Here is a 23,467-nt window from a genome sequence, read left to right as displayed (position 1 = left end):
TTTTCTTTCCAATTACAGCACACTCATTTAATCTTAATCTCATTAATACACTCTCTAGTTTTATATTTCTTCCCTTTTATTATTTTTAATATTATAATTTAATTAATTATTTATTTAAATACTTTAAAATTAAGTCGAATTTTTATACGCTGGGGATATTTTGATAAAGTACAAAGATATGTATGTGAAAGAAAAATTATCTTTTATAATATAACCTTAATTATTTATTTATTTAAATACTTTAAATTAAGTCAAATTTTATACATTAGGGGTATATTTTGGTAAATACAAAAAGTGGTATTTTATTGTCATAATGATATTATAATTTAATTATTTATTTATCTAAATACTTGAAATTAAGTTGTTCAAATTTTCTTTTATACTTAGGGGTATTTTTGGTAACACGAAAGGTATTTAAAAATTGTATACTTTTGATAATATAATTCTTAGATTATTTATTTATTTAAATACTTTAAATTATATGATATACACGAGAGTATTTTGAGAAATACAGCGTATTTTATTATTTAAAGATACTAATATTATAATTTAATTATTTATTTATTCTAAAGGATTTTAAATTATATTTTTCAAAAATTTTATATGTAAGGGTATTTCTGGTAAATTTCGATAGATTAACATCGAGGTGATTACTACGACTAACCAATCATGGTAATGAAAGATTACCAGTACTATAAATTTTTAACCAAACATGGTAATCTCTACATTACTACACATTCTCTAGATATATAATATTCTCTGATCATATTACTATGGTAATCTCGATTACTATGCGGGAGCATTATCATTGTGAACCAAACGTCTCTTATAGTTAAGCGTCTTGACCACTTAACTGTTACCAATGCAGGATTGCTGTAATTAATCATACTAATAACTTTTAGTAGTTAATACTGGTTTTTCTTTTTCTTTTCTTTTGTTTTAATAAAATTTCTTTTAGTGGTGTTGCATGATGTTTCTTTTAATATATTCATGATTTTGATTATTATTTTTAAATATCAGTATTCATAAATTAAGTCTTATTAGTGAATCCAGTCATTAGTTTGAGTATCATGACATGGTGGTTTGTGCTCAGTGCTGGATAAAGTATGAACAGTTACTGCAAGTGCTGGGGACCATCTTTGCGTTCCCAACCATATATAGTAGTATTTTTATTTTACTATAACAAAGGTCTTGGGGAAAGGATAACCCCACATGTGATTGGATTTGCAGCTACTTTCATGGCAGTGCCTACAGAAAGTCTCAAATTGGTGGCTGTCTAATCGAGACCTTTGGACGGATTAATGGAATAATAATGTGATAACATGCGCTTATCTTCCCGCCAATATATATATATATATATAAAGGTAGTAAATACAAAGGACGCAAGCTTGATAATATATATATATATATATATATATATATATATATCAATATTGTATGAGCGGGAGACAATGGCGGTGATATGTTCATCAGGTCAGTAAAAATATAAATGTTTTTGGAAAAACAGAATACCAGCAGAAAGATAAAATGAAATGGAAAATGAAAATGGAGATGGAAGTGGAGTCGGGTGTGAGTCGGTGGTCTGATGATGTGTGTAGTGTACTTTGGGAGGGTCGTGATGGAAATGATAGTGATGGGAGTAGAGAGCTGACGGGGGCATATGGTTTTGCACGTGAACAGCAGTCCTTTTTATCCCTAAATGGCCTGGCATGCTTGTGATCCCATCTGCTGCTACTGTCTCACCTGTTCCTTTTTATCATTAACCTTATGGGCCTCCTCCAGGCCCTCTTCCTTTCCCGCATCATGCTGAATTTCTCAGTCAGTTAATAATCTCTCCTATCAAAAAGACATAAATAAATAAATAAATAATTAATTAAAAATACTAATATGAATTTTCTCGGTACATGCAGAATAATGAAGGTTCAAATTATTGTTAAAAATTAACTCATAAGTAATTATATTCACCTCTCTTGACAGGTTCATTCGATACATTAATTCACACGAAATAGAAATACTAACAATTTTGATTGTTGTTTTATATTTACTTTGTTTCCTGGATACTACTGTTGCTCAACGGATTAATCCTTTGTTATCCTGATTTTCTTTTCGGAACTACCTGTCGGTCCTCGTTGGCCCATCTTCTGTTCGTAAAAATATTACATGGCAGTCGTCCCTTGTATGCTCTGTGTGTGTGTGTGTGTGTGTGTGTGTGTGTGTGTGTGGCTACCATGTCCAATGATCTCACTTTCATCTCCTGTCTTTCTCTTTTTGTTTCAGCTCTCCGTTCTCCCTCTCAAGCTGTCATCAACAGCTCCAACAAGTACAAGAAGCAATAGCGGAAGAATTGAAGTGGGTGGATTAATTTATAATTAAAAAAAAAAAATCAATCAATCGAGGCGAGGGCCTGGGAAAATAAATCGCATCTCAAGTGGGCTTTGTTTTTAATTGGTGCAGAGTATTATATTGTTGGTGTTGGTGTTGGTGGTGGTGCTGGCATAAAAAACTGCTGTTTTGTGATGGATTTTGTCGGCTGGGCAGTGAATTCATCGGGCATCGGAGGAGGAGGTGCCTGTTTGCCCACTCCTCTGCGCCAGCGCCAGCGCCAGCGCCCTCACCCACACCTTCCACAATTCGCCAGGCCATACCCGTGGTCCCGACATCCTTTTTCGCCGATCGAATGCTTTGCGAGGGCTTTGACGGTGTTTGATCTTGTTTCCTTTAGTATCACGGTTCCTATTTCCCTTAATTTAATTTTTCTCAAGGAGGCAAGAGTGGGGTCGGGATTCATTCCTAAACTGTCTCTTTTACTCTCTTTCTCATACACTAGAGTTTCGTAGCTTTGCACCTGCTCTTTCTCTTTCTTTGATCCACCACTCCATTCCGTCTATCTTTGTTTTGGCCTTTGCTGCAAAAACCAGTGTTTGTTTTCTAGAATGGAATTTCAGGTGGCTCTTTTTAAGATTGTTTTGCCCTTTGAAAAGCTCTTCGAACTTGTGGTGGGTTGTGTCGTTCTTCGGTTCTGCCTCTACTGGACTCTTTTGAGGTATTTGTGTTTCTTCTCATCTTGGCTTTCTTCTGCGTTTTAGGGGGATTTAGACTACTTTTCATTCTTGTACTTGCGCTGTTGATGAAAAAAAGGTGGTTTTTGACGCACAGGTCTTCCAACGATTGAAGTTCCTTACACCCTTGCATCAAAAAGCTCTAACCTTTCTGTGATTAGCTCTTCCACAGTCGTTGATCGAGCGTTATCTTGCCTGACCGGTGAGTTGTTGTTGTTGTAATCATGCTTCTCTCTCTTTTATATGCCAGCCCTTTGATTGATCATATGTTTTGCAATTTCTGCTTCAGTATACTTCTTAACATTTCTGATTTTCATGTACACCCATTCGCAGTTGATGATGCTTGGTTGTGTCAGTGCACTCTGATCCTGTGAAATATATGAATTCTAACTTTGCTGCTCCTTTTTATTCTATTCCTCGAGCTGCAGCCTTCCTCTTTGGCCTTTTGTTCAAATTGTCTCCTTGCTAACTTCCTTCATTAGCTTTCTGATTCTATTGTTTATCCCGGCTGTTGCCACTTCTTCTTAGTGTGAAATAAAACTTGTTTCAAAACATCATCTCTTTCCTAGTTCCAGTATTTCAGTTTTTCTTTGATTGTCCTCAACAAACAATGTCTTCCTCTCGACCTGCAAATTCTTCTGCTAGTTCCAACAGAAGTAGACACAGCGCTAGAATCATAGCCCAGACAACGGTAGATGCCAAACTTGATGCAGAGTTTGGAAAGAGTTCGGCACCTCGTTTGATTATTCCCAGTCAATTGTGGCACACAAGGGATCATCTCCTGACCCCCAAGAAGTCGGAGAAAGTCACTGCATACCCTACAGCACATTCAGAAAGGGAAGCTAATCCAGCCGTTTGGCTGCTTGTTAGCCCTTGATGAGAAGACATTTAAGGTCATAGCTTACTCTGAGAATTCCCCGGAGATGCTCACCATGGTCAGCCATGCTGTGCCAAGCGTAGGAGAACACCTTACGCTTGGTATCGGAACTGATGTGAGGAGCATTTTTACTTCTCCTAGTACTGCAGCACTGCAGAAGGCCTTAGGTTACCCGGAGGTCTCTCTTCTCAATCCTATTTTAGTCCACTGTAAAACATCTGGTAAGCCCTTCTATGCAATCATCCATCGGGTGACTGCTTGTTTGATTGTTGATTTTGAGCCAGTGAAGCCTTCTGAGTTGCCCATGACCGCTGCGGGGCCCTTCAATCATATAAAGCTCGCTGCTAAAGCAATAGCCCGGTTGCAATCATTGCCTGGTGGTAGTATAGAGAGACTTTGTGAAACAGTGATTGAAGAAGTCTTTGAACTCACTGGCTATGACAGGGTAATGGTTTATAGGTTCCATGAAGATGACCATGGAGAGGTCTTTCGAGAAATCACAAAGCCGGGATTGGAGTCTTACCAAGGCCTGCATTATCCAGCTACAGATATTCCCCAGGCTGCTAGATTCCTTTTCCTGAAGAGCAAGATCCGGATGATTTGTGATTGTCGTGCGAGGCCTATAAAGATTTATCAAGACGAGAAGCTGCCTTCTGATCTGACCTTCTGTGGTTCTACACTTAGAGCCCCTCACAGTTGTCACTTGCAGTATATGGAGAACATGAACTCTATAGCATCTCTGGTTATGGCAGTGGTGGTGAATGAAGGGGAGGAGGAATGTGAGAACTTGGAGTCTGGACAGTCCCAGCAGCAAAAGAGGAAGAGACTTTGGGGCCTTGTTGTTTGCCATCATGAAAGCCCAAGGTTTGTTCCCTTCCCTTAAGGTACTGCCTGTGAATTCTTGATGCAGGTGTTTGCCATCCATGTCAACAAGGAATTTGATTTAGAGAATCAGCTCCGCGAGAAGAACATCCTGAAAAACCCAGACACTGCTGTGTGACATGTTGCTCAGAGATGCTACACCTGTGAGGCATCATGACACAGAGTCCAAATGTTATGGATCTAGTGAAATGTGATGGTGCTGCCCTTTTTGTACGAAAAAATGAGATTTGGAGGCTTGGCTTGACCCCAACTGAAACTGAGATTAGAGACATTTGCCTACTGGCTTGAAGAGAATCATATGGATTCTACAGGTTTGAGCACTGACAGTCTGCGTGATGCTGGATATCCTGCTGCTCTAACCCTTGGTGATGTAGTTTGTGGGATGGCAGCTGCCAGAATTACTTCCAAAGACATCATGTTTTTGGTTTAGATCTCATACCGCTGCTGAAATCCGATGGGGAGGTGCAAAGCATGATCCCTTGGATAAAGATGATGGGAAGAGAATGCACCCAAGGTCTTCATTCAAAGCGTTCCTTGAAGCCGTAAAGATGAGGAGTGTTCCTGGAAGGACTATGAGATGGATGCTATTCATTCCTTGCAGCTTATACTGCGAGGGACTTTCAATGATTCTGAGAATTCCAAGAGGAAGGCATCACTGGATGCTCGAATCAGTGACCTTAGAATTGAAGAAATGGTAGAATTGCAAGCGGTGACCAATGAAATGGTACGGTTGATTGAGACAGCGACCGTGCCAATCTTGGCGGTGGATGTCAATGGATTCATAAATGGGTGGAACCTGAAAATTGCTGAATTAACGGGTCTCTCGGTAGATGAAGCCATAGGGAAGCATTTTGCTGTCCCTTGTAGAAGATTCTTCAGTGGAAGTTGTCAAGGAGATGCTTTTTGGCATTGCAGGGTAAGTATTGTGCTCCATCTCCATTTACTTGGTTCCTTGACTTCCAATTTCTATTTGTGGTCCTTCATTCATTTATTTTACAATTTACATGATATAGGGGCTGAGCTTAATTCAATTTACAAACTTGTAAATTTAAGCTGGTACCTAATTATCTTATGTATCATACATGGTTAGGGAAGGAAAAGCAGAATGTGCAATTTCAGATGAAAACTCATGGCCTTCGGAGAGATGATGGTCCTGTTATCTTGATTGTCAATGCTTGTGCAAGCCGCGACATCAATGAGAATGCAGTTGGAGGTGCTTTGTGGCTCAAGATATGACTGGTCAAAAGATGGTCATGGACAAATTTATTCGGATTGAAGGAGATTACAAAGCTATAGTACAAAATCCTAGCCCGCTGATCCCACCTATATTTGGTGCAGATGAGTTTGGCTGGTGTTCGAGGTGGAATCCAGCCATGGCTAAGTTGTCTGGATGGAAGAGGGATGAAGTGATAGATAGGATGCTGTTGGGTGAGGGTTTTCAGGGAGCAGTGCAGCCTGTTGTCGTTTAAAGAACCAAGATGCATTTGTGAATCTTAGTGTGGTCATTAACAATGCCATAGCAGGCCAAGAAACAGAAAAGACTCCCTTTGATTTTATCAGTCGTAGTGGTAAGCATGTGGAATGCCTTCTCTCGGTGACCAAGAAAGTGGATGCAGAAGGTATAGTCACCGGAGTGTTTTGCTTCTTGCATACTGCTAGTCAGGAGTCTGCAACAGGTTCTCCATGTCCAGCAGCTGTCAGAGCAAACAGCCATGAAGAAACTGAAAGCTTTGTTGTATATCAGGCATGAAATAAGAAATCCTCTTTCTGGAATACATTATTTCCGAAAAATGATTGAGGGCACTGATTTATCTGAGGAGCAAAAAGAGCTATTGACTTCCGAGGGGAGGTGCCACCAGCAGGTTAACAGAATTCTTGATGACCTGGAGCTTGAAAACATTACAGACAGGTATCGTATCCTCTTACTCAAAAGACTGATCACACTACATAAACTGATCCGAAATCTGAGAATAAGAGCCCTTGGTGCATCGAGCTTGCACTGAAACAGTGGATAGTCTGATCCGAGAGGTGGTTTCTGCTTGATTGATTAGAGTGCTGGAGGTCCTTCTTTATGATAATCTCATATCTTCCTTCTCATAAAAATTTTTCTGGCAATTTGCTCTGCTGGTCCTTCAATCAATGTGCTTTCAGCATGTTTATGGAAGTCATTTCTGTTACTTGATTTTATTCCATACAAAAACCAGAAGAATTCAATTAACCTATATTCTTCTATTTCAGGGTACTCTGTTTATGCCAGAATTACATCCATGTGATCAAGTTTGTAGATGTTACTGATCCTTTACCATGCCAATTTTTCTTCCAACAGATGTTCTTATTTCGTTTAACTTTAAAAATGATCATTATTTTTGTATGCTGATAACGTTCTCTTGTCTCATTATCTGCAGCTGTTTTGGGTTTAGAAATGGTGGAGTTCATTCCACAGGATGTCTTGATTACTGCTGTGAGTCAAGTCATGATTGCGAGCAATGAAAAAGGGTGTTCGAATAGTTAACAGTCTATCAGATAAATTCATGACTGAAGGCCTTTATGGGGATAATCTGAGGCTTCAACAGATCCTTGCTGATTTCCTGTGGTGGTGTCTGTGAAGTACTCTCCAAAATGGAGGTCTGGTTGAAATCACTTCTGAAATAAATAAAGATCATCTGGGAAAAAGATCTCCATCTAGTGCATCTGGAGCTCAGGTACCATTAACATGCTTCTTTGCAGTGCTTATGAGTTCAATGGGGGGCCAAGTGCTTCACCACAACCCTGGCTTACTAATTGATTGACTTGGCGAAATTTTTAGCATTTGATATTGTTTTTTCAATAGCTATTTGTTCCACTGGCCGGGTCTTGCAGGTATTAATATAGTTTGATAGTCCACAGACACTTGGCAAGTCAGCAAAAACAATTTACAATTGCCTTTTTCGTTTGCCATTCATTCATGCATGCATGCATAGTGCTTGTACCAATGTGCCAAGTGTAGCATTTCTCTTGAGCTTTATTGGTTTTTCTGAATTTTACTAACGCGTGGCTGGCCCTCTCACCTTGCAGGATAACACACATGGGTAGTGGAGTGCCAGAGGAATTGCTGTCTCAAATGTTTGGAAATGGTAGTGAGCTGTCGGAGGAGGGGCATCAGTCTGCTTTGTGTGTAGGAAATTGTTGAAGCTCATGAATGGTAGATGTCCGTTATCTCAGGGAGGCAGGGCAAGTCGGCTTTTATCATCTACCTTGAGCTTGCTTCTGCCCCTTGCCTCTGCCCCTGCCCTACCCCCGACAAGGCCAAAGGGACAGGGCTACCCTATGGTCTGAGCCAATGCCGCCAGCTAGTCACATCAATAATATATATATATATATATATATATGTTTTAGTTAGCTAATGTGCATCAGTCTGCTTGTGTATTGATTAATAATGTACGTACTCTCTCAATAAGAAGAAATCAATATCATGCGGCCTTTGCTGCGCTTGGGCTTCCCACTACTGTTTTTGTGAGCGTTGTACTTGTGCCTTATTTTTATTTTTCTTTCTTTCATCTGCTGCCTGCTGTAACTAATATCTTGCTTTGTGACTGCAATATCACTCCTCGTGGTATGAGCAGTTCTTGTTAGTGCTAGTCTGGGTCTTTGTTGTGAAAAAGCCTGGATAAACCACAAACATCAACAATGAAGTGGAGTCGAAGCTCTACATAGGATAACCACCGAGGTGGTAAGGGAAGAGAACAACAAAAGCAAAAGTCGACAGAAGAAAAACCCTAAAAGGAGGAACCTTTTAGGGGCTACAAAACAAAGACCACGAGCTAGATCTCGCCAGAGGGGAGGGTCCGCGACGACGGGGTGAACCGCCCCGGAGTCTCTTGAGCTCAGAAATCCGAGGCTCCCTCTTGATCTTGGACATCGGCTCATCAAGCTCGCCTTCTTTGACTCAGAGTCGCGATTGAACCAAGAAATTAACATGCATATAATTTTTAGGATAATGGAGACAAATGGGAGACAAATAGAATTGAAAATGCGAGCATTTCTTTCAGTCCAGATATGCTATGATAGCTCTCACAAGCAAGTCCCACAGGCGAGTTTTAGGCAACCTCGCCTCCAGCCTCCTCAAAGGTCCTTGAGAGACCTAGGAAGATAAAAAATCCCAAAGAGCTGACCAAAGTAGCTCCAAATATGCAGGGAAAAAGGGCAAAAGAGGAGGAGATGATCGCTGTTTCTACCGCGATGACACAACACACAAGTGGTAGAATGAAGCGTAATTACATCTACGCAGGAGCTAAGTTCTCGAGTGTCAGAATCTTGTTAGCCCAAGCAACTACTGAAAAGATTGATTTTTGGGCAAACCCCTCGTAATCGATGGGTGTTTTGTTACAATCAAGACCTCCATCATTCAAGAAATTATAAAAGGCTTTAACACCGAATCGCTCTATTTGGCGGTGAGAGTCCAACGCTTTTTCATCCATCCCATTGGATAAGCGCCATAGCAGGTGTTATCGACAAAAGTCTGCTCCAATCGTGAGTCACACAAAGGAAAATCTATCCCGACTAAGGGATAAAAATCTCGATCGTGACATCCTTAAATTGGACAAGATGGAGCATGATTGGGCCAAATGTCTGCTAGGAGCGCCGTCCCTCAACCCGCTTTTTCTAACCAAAAAGTGTGGTCGCCTACATGCATACAGAGAGGATAAATTTTTCCTAAAAGCGTGGGAGGCATGTAAGATGCCATTCCAAAAGAAAGATCGCCTACTGCTTTGCTTGTGATAAAGGTTCCACATTGGGAAGAAAGGAAATAATTTTCATGAATAATGCCTCCCCACACCTGGTGAATCCCGAGGCAATCTTCACCACCATTTTGCCCAAGAGGGGCGAGTGTTAAAGGTTTGTAAATTAAGAATACCCCACCCTCCTGCTCTCTTGATCGACATAGTCTCCCCAGAGAACAAGTCCGATCTTACTCGGTGAATGTTAGGGCCCCGACTGCAGGAAGTCTCGCATATCTTATCAATACTCTTAGCAACCCAAGAAGGGAGCCTGAATATTGACATCCAAGAGGGTGGGGATAGCCAGGGCGCACATGAGTTAACCAGAGTGAGCCTACCTCCCCAAAGATATTAATTTAGTTTTCCAAGAGGCGAGCCTCGAACGAATTTTGTTGATTAGGATTTCCCAATCTTGTTTTCTTGGCCTTCCCCCGGAGATTGGGATGCCAAGATAGGTAATAGGAAGGGAACCCGTGCTACAATGGATCGTTCTCGACTGGGAAAAGTGGGGTGTAAGATTTCTTTGGGAGGTGTAGAGGCAAGTTTTGTCCGAATTAACACTGAGACCCGATAATCCTTCAAAAATGTATAGAATCGCTTTGATGACACGTAAAGTCCTCAACACCTATTTGTTAAAATGAGAAGATCATCGCGTATCAAGGATGATACATCTTTTTCCCCGAAGTTACTAAGGATCATCCATGCGATTATCAAAGATTATGCATTGTTAAACATTGTGCTAAGAACATCAACAGCTAGCAAAGAGGAGAGGGTGAAAGAGGGTCCCCTTTGTTCAAGACCTCCTACGTATCTAAGGTAAACCACTTGGGCAACCGCTGATAAGTGAACTTAGCTTTGGAAGAAAACCGTAATAGCATTAATCCAACCAATCCATTTATCGCTAAAACCCCTAGCTTTTTAAGAGTTCCAACAGAAACCCCAATCCACCAGCTGTCAAAAGCTTTTGCAAAAATCAACTTTGAGAATTAAACCCTGTGCCTATGTTTTTTTGCATGTTGAAGATGAGTTCATTAGCAGTGACAGTGTTATCAGCGACACATCTCCCTTTTTATGAATGCCGATCGGGTCTCATCAACCAAAGGTGCATTGATCTTAGATCTCAATCTGTTTTCTAAGATTTTGGAGATGATTTTGAGGGAGGAATTAATCAAACTAATCGGTCGAAAGTGCGAGGGATTTTTGTGGACTAAGAATTTTGGGGGATAAGCGTTAATGTAAGCCCAATTGATTCTCTTAAAATTAGCTCTTCCCCAAAGAAATCATCACACGCTTTGAAAATGTCGGGCCTTGACAATATCCCAATATTTTTGAAAGAAAAAGATAGGGAAACCATCCGGACCAGGTGCTTTATCAGCATTAAGATCAAAAACTGCTCTTCTAATTTCCTCCCGACGAGAAGGGTGAGTCCGAAGTGAGGATAGATCATGATTGAATTTGGGACCCAAACATTGCTCCCGCTAATTTTGAAACGGAAGTCCTGCATGTAGCTCCACGAAGATTTTGATAAAATTGGTGAAAGAGTCCCCAATACTTTTCAAACTCGCTGAGATCCCTCGACTGTTATGTATGGGTGATCCAAGGAAATGAAATTGCTATTGCTCGCCATTGGCAATGTAATCGGAAGAATCTAGTATTTTCGTCTCCCTCTTGTAGCCAGTAACCCTAGCTCGCGCTTCCAAAGAAATCTCCTCATGTTTGAGAATTTGCGCTAAATCAGATCGCAAGGAAGAGTCCTTGGCCACTTCCTCTTCTGTGAGAGGATGCGAGTCTTTTAAAATTTCTAAACGGTCGATATCGTGTAGTAAAGCTAGCTTTTTGAGCTTTGTCGAACCAAATTCGCCTTGTCAGCCTCGTAAGGTTTCGAGGTTGGCAATCTTCTTGGCCAGTAATAAAAGCACCACAACCTTTGGAAATGTGATGAGCTCCACCGGGGCGATCACGCTTTCCTCGAAAATGTTCCAATCGAACACCAAGTTCGTCTCAAGTGGAACGACGACGAAACGTGAAGATCCCTAAAAGTGATTGAGCTTGCACTCGATATCATCCAAATCGGGGCCGCCATTAGACTTGTCTCCGTGGGAGAAAATGGAGTTGAAATCCCCACGATGACCCACTGGGACACCATTCCTGTGGAGGCAAAGTCTCAATTTCTTTCCCAAAAATTCGATTTTTAACTGCGTCACATTTGGACCATGACGCTGGTACAAAACTAGCGGTGTCATTAGATTTGCACCCTAAATTCCACCTGAAAGAGACAAAAAGTGCCTAGGAAAAGCCAAACCGCCTCATGCAAACTATTGTTCCACCCAATTAGCATCCCCCTGTAACCTAGAGCGGGGGTGAAACAAAAATTGATCTAGTCGGGAGCCACCAATCCACCTCTAGACGGAAGGATCAATCGAGCTTAGTTTTGATTCTCGTATGCAAGCAGAAATATCGACGATGGGTGAATGTTAAGAAAATCTTTAACTAGGAAGCGCTTTGGAGGGACTTCTCAAACCTCTAACATTCCCGAGGGCTTGATAATATTCATAGGAAACTAATTAGAACCCGAGGCGGCCCCAAAACTGAGTGTCTCGCGAATAGGGTCTAGGGGGACAATCTAGTTGATCTCGAGAGCGTAAATGTAACAAGCATTTATCTCTATGTTGCAAGGAATCAAAAGAAATGCCACAAGCTTTTTGCAATAATTAATTGAACAGTCAAAGTCATTCCATTCATTTAAAAGAAGAGGGTAGCCAGAGTACCTTCCGGGGTCGTGCTAGTCGCCCCTTCTTTTGGGTGGATCTTGGTGGCACGTGGTATGAAACCGGCTGCTCCATCTCCTAGGGGAAGGGATTTCTCCTCCGCTCACTTCTTCTTGTAGCCCTCGAGAAGGGGTCTTCGCTTTGTCCAGTCTGCAATCTTTAATCCTTTCTTCAAAGTCAGATTCTGAATCATCCCCTTCCTGACTGCCAAGACTTTCACAATCATGACGAGAACCATCTGACATCTGAGTAGAGGGCACAAGCATGTTATCCTTAACCTGGGTTCCCTCAATATTTCCATAGCTCCCTACCGGATAGACACATCATCTACCGTGATACGAGAAATTTCTTTAGAAAATTTGCTGACGCAAGAGTCCGAAGCCATGGAGATAAACCCACTCAAAATTTGAGGGAGGGTGCAAGTTTATAGAGGATGTTCCGGTTCTGAAGTTATCTGGGTCCACTCGAGGTATCCCACTTCCTAGTCGATTCGGATTCTCTGGTCTCAAGCGTGGCCGCCCAACCGGCCCTTAGAAGAATGGCCCACTAATTCGATCTCGGATGGGTAACAAGAAATCTTCTCACTGACTAGGCTTTGGTTCCATGGCAAGGCCCACCAACCACGACAAATGGGTCCTTAAGAGAGTGATCCAAGCCCACATGCCTAGTGAGCCCGAGACAACATTAACCACGCTCTCCCCGCTTTGTCACGCGGGAGAGATCAGTCGAAGCCGGCGACATGTCGCCACAACATTCGCTCCAACATCATCTCAATCGCTGGTCGGCTCGGAGAGCAACCTCGTCTAATGGTCGATCGATGCGTAATGGGTCTCTTGGGACGTGTGCAGCGATCGGGTTGAGCCATGCAACGTCGGGTTTCCAGTGGGTAAAACACGCGCGGCGGATGGACATCGTGGTCCGACGACTATCCGAGTGTGCCCATCCGGGATCACCCCGCCGAGGTCGGAGATCCCGGAGCTGAGCTCACCGGCGGATCTCAAGACAAGTTTTGAGCCCGGGAGCAACGCTCTCCTGGCCTGCCGAGTTTGATGAACTAGCCGAGACCCCGAGCACCGCCACCGAACGGGATCTGACGAGGTTTCCAAGTTTTAAATCAGTTTCTTTGTGGTGGAGGGCCATGCTGCATGGGTCTCGCTAGCAACTTTGTCTGGCACTTGGTCTTGATCTATCATCATCTCTTTTCCTTTATTATCACGGAGCACGATCGACGATCAAGGCATCTGGGTTCTTGCACCTTCCAAAACTTGGTCCCTCATGCTCGGGGAAGAACATACTTGTCAAGGTCTCGTCGGAAAGTAGGGAAAGGGAGATGGTTATCAGTGATGAGCACGATGAATTTGCGCATTCCAAAGCTCAGACATTATCTCATGCAGGAATCACCACACGGTGGCGGATCTGACGAGGACCGAGAGGAAGGACTTATGAGGCTTACTTGCTGCGAACAGCCACCAATTCTCCAATCGTCACGCAGGATATCCACCGACATGACTGGTCCAAGCATGGAGAGGGAGATTCCAAATGAGAAGAACTTGAGCCTTCCCCGATCGCCGATCCCAATCGACCAATCTCTGTGGACCAAGGTCTTTGATGGAGATAACACATGGTCCCATTTCTTTTTGAAGATAAGCTCAATTCCCTCAATCTTGCTAGCCTTCATGGCTTCATTCTCACCGCTAAGGGTGGCCAAGTAAGAATTCCCTTTGAAATCGGAGACCGCTGCTCGACTGGTGTGTTCAAAGTCTCGGAAGAAACTCAGAGAATATCTTCACCGGGTCCGCCCTTTGAGATAACGCTCGCGACTACGATTTTTGTCACTCTTTCGCAGCTTAGCTGCCTCTCGTTTAGAGAGATGGATAGATGATGGCGCTGCCCAGCCGGGATTAACAGATGAACTTCCATCAAGATTAGCACTGTCCTGAGAGGAGCTCGCTTTAGCTCTTTGGCAGCGACGATGACGCTGGAGACGGGGGAGCTCCAGCCTACAATTCATAGCCAGTGACTCCGCCCACCACATCGCTATACAGAGACGGCAGTGGCGACATTCGATGTATTGTGTGTATCACGGAGATGTTGATTGCGCACCGGTGACGAGATCAGACTGGTCCCTGCGCCAGTGAGACAGCCTTTCGGTGAAGAAAAAAACGCACTCGGTCCGTCGGAGGTAGGGCTATGTCCTCAAGCTACGAGATCGGACCGCTTCCCCAACCTTCCGGGGTTCCGCATGTAGCACTTGCCAAAGTTTGTTGAGGTTCCACCGCACTCGCCTGCTCGGCTCGGAAGGACTAACTGCTGACAGCAGGTGGTGCCCTCTAACAAAGCCGCTTCGAGGAGAGGATGGCCACTTCTCGATGCTCGGTTAGGAACCTCGCTGGATGCTGTGGGAAAGGCTTTTACGTGACCATCCACCTCTCCCTCCCCCATTCCTACCATACCTTCCTCCATCGCGAGCTCCGCCGAGCAGATCGCCGTGGAGCGAGTCGCCCATTCCTCAACTTATTTTTTCTTTAAGGTCTCTCATTAGTTTTGCTCTAATGCAAGTAGTTTATTCATCTTATAAATTAATATCTTGCTTTGCGCCTGCTACTTCCGAGGTTTGTCCTCCCTGATAAGGTCCTTCCAATCTTCCATGAAAGTTAAGTTGGGCAACCACAGCCAACAAACAAAACAAGCTTGTTGAAAAATGTGTCAACTTTATAAAAATCATTTTATAAATCAATTTTTATCTGTGATTGTAAAGTGCTGATCACGAGGCAAGTGGGTTTGTGCTGTTCAGAAGAAAGAAAACATATATAAGGCTAATCTACATAATATCCCAATGGGATTGAGATATCATTTCAGATAGCGTTTCTGTTCTGTTATATCTCCCACCCACTAGACTCCTTCCTTGCGGCCCGGCCCTGCCCTGCCCTGCCCTGCCCTGCCTGCTGGAAAAATTGTTGGCGCGCGCGCTCTTCTTCCCTTCCACCGACATCACGGGCCATGGCCATGTAGCATTGCTGAGCCCCCAAGAGTCAATATCACCAGCAACAGCTGCACTCACCATCATCCCTCTTTTTACGAATGGATCTCCAAATCCTCTGCAACTCCACCCTCTCCCTCTCATTCTCTCATTCCTTGTATCGTTTTCACTCTCATCGTCATCTCCGCATCCCCCAATCTCGGCCTCAGGACGATGCCATCTCCTCACAGAAACATGATTTTCACAAACGCAATCACAACCGACGCCGTTCCGCAGCCTAGAACTTCTCCGGTCCCTACCCACCAGGTCACCGTCCACGATCGTCGGCGCGGAGTTGTTCACTCAATTCCTCGTGCCTGAGGTAACACTAACTCAGAGGCTACTCTCATAATGTTTCAGTCTTGGACCTTGGTTGATATATGAGGCTGTAGTGATGTGCTTTTGTTGCCGCTGCTGCAGGACCAGTACATACTACACACTGCCGAGTCACAGAACATCTCATTGCTCTTCGCTTGCAGGCACGGTAATCCCTATCTCCGCCTCTCCATGCCTTTCCCAATTTTTCATAACTTCTCAAGTCTGTTTCCATTCTATAATTGACATCCCAGACATTATTATGTTCTCTCATAGCATTTAATGGAGGGAATACGATTGGTTTTTGTTCTAGAATTTTAAGGATGTATTGCTTTCCTTGTTCACTTTCAATTACAGCCATCAAGTCACCCTCTTTGTTCAAGTTTGTATTTCTGTTGAAGTTTTTCTATCATGCCAAAAAGTTTATACTCGCCTCGGTAATATTGAGATCATCATCATTAATTTATCTTCCTTCCCTTGTTTCTGAATATGAATATAAATATATATATATATATATATATATATTTTTGAAAAGGCGATAAATCACACAAAAATATATTAGGAAAAATAAGACTGTCATATGCACATAAGACTGAATATTAATACTTCTCATAATTTTTTTATCTCACTTCTTTAGTATCTCATTTATCTTGGCCCATTGAAGTAAGGAGTATATATTTTATGTAACAGGTTGTTGTACTAGTTGTGCTGTTAGAGTAAAAATCCGGGCAAATAAGGCAACCTGAGGCTCTCGGAATATCTGCTGAACTGAAGTCTAAGGTTTATTTGATTCATTTCTTTACAAGGCATTTGTTTTGCTCTTCTTGTAAAATTTGCTCCACTCTACCTTTTGCCTTGTGATCTCAAATGTTTTTCTTTCAGGTTGAATTTCATGTTATTCTTCATGATGCAAGGCTTATCAAATTCCTACTTATTTAAATGAAACGTTGTTGAACCTCATGATTCATTTTTAAAATCACGCATTATAATAATTTAAGGTTTTAAACTTTTTAGTTGCAAAGTTTGGACCCTTTTACATGTGAGTCTAGAATGACTAATTTGGGAAGCCACTAATGAAGTATCTTAGTTAGCTATGTGGTGGGAGCACTTAGAACGCTAAAGTTTTCTGTGATCTATGCAAAACCTTTATTGTAAGAGAACAAATTACATATCACTTTCATCCCTCCATGTTAGCATTATCTTAAAAATGATCAGCGATAAATGACAATGACCTATTTCAGGCAGTTTCTATTATTACTGTTGTTGTTATTGTTACTGCTATTACTATTGTTACTGTTTTTTTGTTTTTGGTTCTGTTTCCTTTGTTAAATCTTGATTTTTATATATATATACTTTTGACCTCTCCTTTTTCCTTCATATTTGTTTGATGGGTTCAACATGATGTGGAATTAATATTCTTTATCAAAGGCGAAAATTATTGTTTTTTTATTACTTTCAGGGCTATGCATTACTTCTGTGTAGGGGTTCCCATCTTCTGATCTAGAAGTGGAAACACAAGACGAGGATGAGGTACCATGACACATGGAAGATGCATCCATGAATTTGTTTTATTTTTTATTTTTACTTTGAAAAGTGGGTAAATGACATTGCATTGAAATAATGCATCCCTTAATTTCTGCCTTGCAAGTCCTTAAAATTCTTCTGATAAAGCAAATATATGCATATATATATATATACATATCCATGAAACCCTGACTGTCTTCTGTCTTCAGGTCTACTGGCTTCAATTTGGAAGATATTTTGCCCGAGGGCCTATTGTGAGTGTGTTGAACCTATGTGCTTGAGACATAAAATTATTACATTGAAAGAAGGCATGCATGCATGCTCCAAATTTTTACTTGTGCATGTTCAAAAGCTGTTCCTATATAGTACTTGCATTACAATTGCTTCATCTTTTCTAATTTATTTTAGCTAGAAAGTGGTGCAGTCAAAATGGAGATGATAACCAGGAATTAAATGAGTCCAATGTTGCGAGCCATCATGAGTAGTTGCTCAGATGTTGCCTGTTTTGGTCTGTTGAATTTTTGTTCTTAGGGTGCAAAAGATTAACATCATTGAGACTTCATGTTGCCTTGCAAAATGACTAGGGCGGGTAAAATAATTCTTGTGTCCTTGCTGGTCTGAGATGTTCTGAAAATTATTGAAAGTAACTAGCGGCTCAAATTTGAAAAACTGATCCCTTGAACAATCTGGACTGGGTGATTTTGTTTCATAGTCTACTAATATTTTTAAAATAGATCATATCACCATTTTTCTTCCCAGTTGTGTACCAGTTTTAAGTTGCTCCTGTGACTGCTGGCCATTAGTCTCTGAATTTATTATTATTATTTCCTTCTTGTTCTTCAGGAAAGGGATGACTATGCACTGGAGTTGGCCCTGGCTGATGAGTGATGCAAGCTCAGAACTGTAGACGGCTGAAATACTTGATTCCTTTCGAGACCAATTTATCTCAGCTTATAAGTATGTGTTGTCAGGCTTTGATTTCAGCAATTGTTTGTTTCCTTGTTGCCCAGAACATTTAGAGTTACATGATTATGCCTTTGCTAGCCGGTAGTTGATGAATTCTGTATTACTGCTGCATGTAAATCACCGAGAGAGGCAACAGAATCTAAATATTTCACTTTGTTAATGGAATATGTTGTGGTGATCTCTGAACCTTTTTGCTATTCCTGTATTGCATATGAAGGGACGCAGATAGTTTGTGGCCAAAATGCTGGTGTCTTGGGTTTTGGTCCCTTTGGATGAGTTATGATGGTAATATTAAAAATACAAAATAATTATATTCACAGGCATATACTTTGGCGCGCGCGCACATATACATAAATGATGATAATTTAAAACAAAAAAAGTTTCACAAATGAATTAGTTCAAATATTTATAAAATAAAAATTTCTGCAAAATAATAATAATAATAAATAAAAATAACAATTTCGAAATTCCATGGGCTATAGTGGAATGCATCGGTGAGGCCCAAACTTAAATAGATCTTATCCCGGGCAGGCGTGCCCTCTCCTCGTTCCCTCCTCTTCATCGTTGCTTTCTGTTGATTTTGTGAGGCCATTCCAATCCAGGACACCAATGCTTGCCAGAGCCCCTTTCTTTCTATGCTCCTCCTCTCACCTGGAAACCTTTCCATTTCCATTTCCATTTCCATTTCTTCTCAATTACCGCCGTAATGGAAGGAATTTGCCAGTGTGTCGGGTGGCTTACAAGCGCATTCCCATGGACACCCGGGCGCCTATCAACTGATTGACGAGCATACTGGCGAGAAGTTCATCGTTTGGGGTGGATCCGACGACGGTGGAGATGACTCCATCCCTTCCGAACAAGTCCTCTCCTGGAAACCCGAAGCCGTCAAGTCAAGCGATTGTGAGTCATCATACATAGTGCCTGATGCTGCTCCCAAGCAAATGGGAGCCCAAAGGATTCAAAGTTTCTCATTACTTACATTCGTCTTTGTTGTTGGTTGCTTCAGCACTTGCTGATGATGACCGTGCTGCTAGGTCTCGCACCGGATTCAGCAAACTGAAAGCCTCGAAGATTAGAGGACTTATGATTAAGAGATCCTCTGCCAATCGTACTCTCGATTGTAAAAGAAAAATGCTCCAGCCACCTATCAAGAAGAACCTGACTTTGTCAGAGCTAGAACCGGATTCAGGCTGCTTCACGACAATGGAAGAGATGGTGATATTAAAGACGGAAGCTTTTTCCAATGTAAGGCCTGATTTCGTGGGCGAGTCTTCTACTTCTCAGGGAATGCTTCTTCTTCTTCTTCTTCTTCTTCATTGAGAGGACGGGGATGGGGTAGTGCCAGCTCCTCTTTTTCCTCCGAGAGCAATACAACGGCTGCTGCACGGCTGCCGCAGCGAAGTAGAAAGTCGGCAAATGGTGGCTTTTTTAGCAACAAATCCTTTGAAAACTTGGGTTGTTCTCCGGACATGGTACAATCCCTGAAGGATTTGCAGTTTATCCGCCCGTCACATATCCAGGTCCTCTTTTTTGGATTAATATGCTAATGCTAGTCTGCAGAGGTTATGAGAGCCTTATTTCTCTGTATTTAGCTGCGCGCCTTGAACTCACAATTTTGTGAACCCCTCAACTTCCAGGCAATGGCATATGGCCCAGTTTTAGAAGGTAAAAAGCTGCATCATTGCTGATCAAAGTGGATCCGGTAAGACATTGGCCTATCTTGCCCCTACCATCCAACGTCTGAGGCAAGAAGAATTAGCCGGGCTTCACAAATCCTCAGCAAGGAGTCCGCGTGTCATAATATTGGCTCCCACTGCTGAATTGGCCTCTCAGGTCGGCATTGTCTGTCAAGATTATTTTTTTTTTCATCGAGGAAATTCAAATAAGATTAAATGACCTCATTACTAGGATTATTAGGGAATTGTGTGGTTTCTGCAGGATAAATCCATCTCATGTTCTTCTGGTCTGCAGGTGCTTAATAACTGCAGATCAATATCAAAAGGTGGTGTCCCATTCAGGTCCATGGTTGCAACAGGGGGATTTCGGCAGAAAACTCAGTTAGACAATCTTCAACAAGAAATGGATGTGCTCATAGCTACACCTGGTCGATTAATTTACTTACTTCAAGAAGGCTTTCTGCTCTTAACTAACCTTAGATGGTAAGACTTGTTTAACTTTTTCAAATGTTTATCTGGTGTTCCAACCGAAGATTTTGGTATTTTTCCGAGAGTTCTTTTTGTCTGTGTGTGATATCAGTCATGCTCAAATTGTGTATCCGTTTCCATCTTCAGAAATTAAAGATGGTTATGTGAATAATTTATTTAGCCATCAACACCAGATGCAAGAGGGGAATGAGGTTTGTAAAGAAAAAGGAATTTTTATTTATATAATCATCTATGCCATGGGAATCTCAAGTCAACATTATTTGATTCGCTTTTTTCTTTACCTAATCTTTCTTTTTTTGGAACAATGGGATATCTCTTCAAAGGTAAAATTTTTTTTTAAAAAAAGGTTAAATTTATCGAGTTTTAATGTCAATAAATTTTTTGTCTATTTATTATCTGTTTCATTTGCGTTTAGCAATTAGTATCATTATATAAGCATTAATCTGACAGAAACCTCTCAGTTTTCCTTTTGATGCTTATATTTCCTTGTTTTCCAGTGTTATTTTTAGATGAAGTAGACATCTTGTTTTGGCGATGAAGGTTTTCGAACAAGTTCTTCAAACCTTATCTAGCTCTGCACCCATGACATCACAGTATCTTTTTGTCACTGCAACTCTTCCTGTTGATATTTACAATAAATTGGTTGAGACCTTCCCTGATTGTGAAGTAATTATGGGACCAGGCCTTCACCGGATGAGCTCTAGGCTTGAAGAGGTAAATTCCTCCGCTTTGTTTTTTCCCTTTTGCTCCTTGCATTGACTCATTTTCTTCTGTACAATTCAAATTTAAGAATTTTTCTTCTGGAGATGTTTGCAAAGGTAGATATTTTAGATATTGCTTAAGGCTATCTCTGTTATCTATTGTGGCCTGGCAAAGCCTGATTGCAGTTTGCAAGCATAGTTTTTGTTTTGAATTTCTTTCAAATGGTTGGTGTGTTAATTTTGGACATATATTTATTTACTTTATCAGAAAATTTCCTATGGAGGGATGTAATGAATGTTTACACAAGCAGTGCCATTTTCAAATATAAAATGATTTTGATGTCAGAAAGGTAATTTTTATGTAGTGCAAATACTATAGTTTTTATTGAGAAGGTGCAAGGGATGAAGATATCCTTTTATTTTCTCTTCACTATGAAGTGTGAGCAGAGGAGGCTTGTAATGGCTTCTTCATGTGAAAAATATTATGAGAAAGCAGTTCACTATTCCTTTTGAAGACTTTTAACATGAAACATGACATCCATTCAGTCTCATATATCCATCCTTGCATATGTTTATGCTATGTTTTGAATGATGTATCATATAAGCCATGCTAGTTGCAATGCTGAGGACAAACTTCATCAATGCTGTACCGATCCTCATGAGTAATGGATTTTGATTTCAGAAAGGCTATCAGTATAAGAATAACTAATTGTCCTATACCCAGGCAATTTGATAAATATGGGCTGAATATTGAAGCTTATGTCTATCATCCTATGAGCTTAAGCTTTTGTGTTAAATCAGAGGTGGATGACATATTCGGTTTGTATATAATCAAAGTTTTGATTTGTTTGGTTTGCAATGTGTATAGTTAAAATAGACTAATACATATATCTGGGAGGCATATTAGAGTAACTAATATTCATACATCAGTTGATTTGATGAATATAAACTTGAATGTAAAGTCCGGGGTTTCGCATTCTATAAGCTTAAGCTTTTGGAAAGAATTGGGCTTGCTAACATATTTGCTTTGTATGTAACAATCACCATCAATGCAAGATCTGTTGCAAGGGCAGTAAAGCTTGCATTACTCACTTGCCTCGGAACTTTTGTGTGATTCACATTGTGAATTCATGTGTAGGTTCTTGTTGACTGCAGTGGCGATGTTGAAGGGGAAAAAAGTCCTGATACAGCTTTCACGAACAAGAGATCTGCTTTACTGCAGCTTGTTCAAGAATCTCCAGTTTCTAGAACTATTGTTTTCTGCAATAAGGTTAGTATTGTGATGATTTATGGTTACTTTTTACTGTTCTAAATTTCAAGCATGACTGTTTCCTCTTCTCATCTGATAAGTCAGTTTGTTATAGGACGAATTATGCCATGACGAAGCCCTTTAAATAACTTATGGTTTGGTTCCCATGTCTTTTCCTGTGTTACTTGGGCAGATTGAAACTTGCAGAAAGGTGGAGAATGCATTGAAACGCTTTGATCGGAGAGGAGTCCATGTTAAAAGTCTTGCCATTCCATGCTGCTTTTAGATCAAGAAACTTCGCTCTCTTCAACATGAAGGGGTTTCTCAACTTGAAGTCAACAGACAATTTATTCTTGATTTGCACTGACAGGTAAATGTGTTTTTGTTGATGTCTCTATTATTCTGTTATGTTTTTATGAGTGTGGTTGGTTTTATACCCCATGTCTGTCACATCTTTTGTATACATTCACTAGCCAGCCGACCCAAAGCCATCTATGTTGCTAAATTGCCATCTATGTTGCTAAATTTTTGTTGTTTATATCTAGTTATTGTTAAGCTGATAAATTCCATAATCATGCATGCAACAGGGCATCGCGAGGCATTGACTTCACAAATGTTGATCATGTGGTGCTTTTCGATTTTTCCCCGTGATCCCTAGTGAATATGTCCGTCGTGTTGGGAGGACGGCTCGTGGTGCTATGGGAAATGGGAAAGGCTTTTGTGTTCGTGGTAGGCAAGCAAGTATCCCTTGCAAAGAGAATAATGGAAAGAAACAGAAAAGGGCATCCCCTGCATGATGTTCCTTCTGCTTATGAATTGAGAGCTGAGCTGAAAAGTTTAGGATTGCTGTATCTGTATCACTGTATGCCAGGCCTGTTATGTTTGTTATGTAAATTTGAATTGGTTGCAAAATTACCACTGTAATTAGATGACTTGAAGCGGATAGAGAGGAAACAAAATAGAGCTGCTTTTGGCTTGAAATGCTTAATTTCCTCATCCATGTCTGCAGTTCACTTGAATCATTCTGCTCAGCCCAGGTTCTGGATTTGTCTTTCACCAGACGCTGCTTTAAAATAAAAAAATAAAAAAAATGCTGTTTTTTTTTTATTTAACTGAAATTATGTTTTTCTAGGGACAACCAATAAATAGTAAACACTCCTTGTGTGCCATGTGTGTGTGTGTGTA

At 41.1% G+C, this 23,467-nt stretch overlaps 1 protein-coding gene, 1 long non-coding RNA gene and 2 pseudogenes across 2 annotated transcripts; all 4 read left to right on the top strand.

Moving 5' to 3' along the window:
- Positions 1–2,796: 2,796 nt before the first annotated feature.
- On the top strand, positions 2,797–3,485 carry LOC120249634. The gene is made up of 3 exons (XR_005532864.1): positions 2,797–3,043; positions 3,157–3,261; positions 3,393–3,485. It is a non-coding gene; the product is annotated as an uncharacterized LOC120249634 (long non-coding RNA).
- Positions 3,486–3,649: 164 nt separating this feature from the next.
- Positions 3,650–8,133, top strand: LOC120249397 (annotated as a pseudogene).
- A 7,386-nt stretch (positions 8,134–15,519) lies between these two features.
- On the top strand, positions 15,520–18,143 carry LOC120249631 (ferredoxin C 2, chloroplastic-like). The gene is given in 9 exon segments (XM_039258208.1): positions 15,520–15,665; positions 15,667–15,684; positions 15,783–15,846; positions 16,368–16,396; positions 16,398–16,457; positions 17,137–17,155; positions 17,158–17,207; positions 17,411–17,455; positions 18,045–18,143. Coding segments are annotated over 9 exon segments (459 nt in total). The 5' UTR covers positions 15,520–15,536; the 3' UTR covers positions 18,090–18,143.
- Positions 18,144–19,298: 1,155 nt separating this feature from the next.
- Positions 19,299–23,206, top strand: LOC120249396 (annotated as a pseudogene).
- The last annotated feature ends 261 nt before the right edge of the window (positions 23,207–23,467 follow it).

This window comes from Dioscorea cayenensis, chromosome 19 (assembly GCF_009730915.1).
Source record: "Dioscorea cayenensis subsp. rotundata cultivar TDr96_F1 chromosome 19, TDr96_F1_v2_PseudoChromosome.rev07_lg8_w22 25.fasta, whole genome shotgun sequence".
In the NCBI taxonomy this organism is placed as follows: domain Eukaryota; kingdom Viridiplantae; phylum Streptophyta; class Magnoliopsida; order Dioscoreales; family Dioscoreaceae; genus Dioscorea; species Dioscorea cayenensis.
The sequence above is the reverse complement of the archived record's forward strand: the minus strand, read 5'-3'. Positions and strand labels throughout refer to the sequence as shown.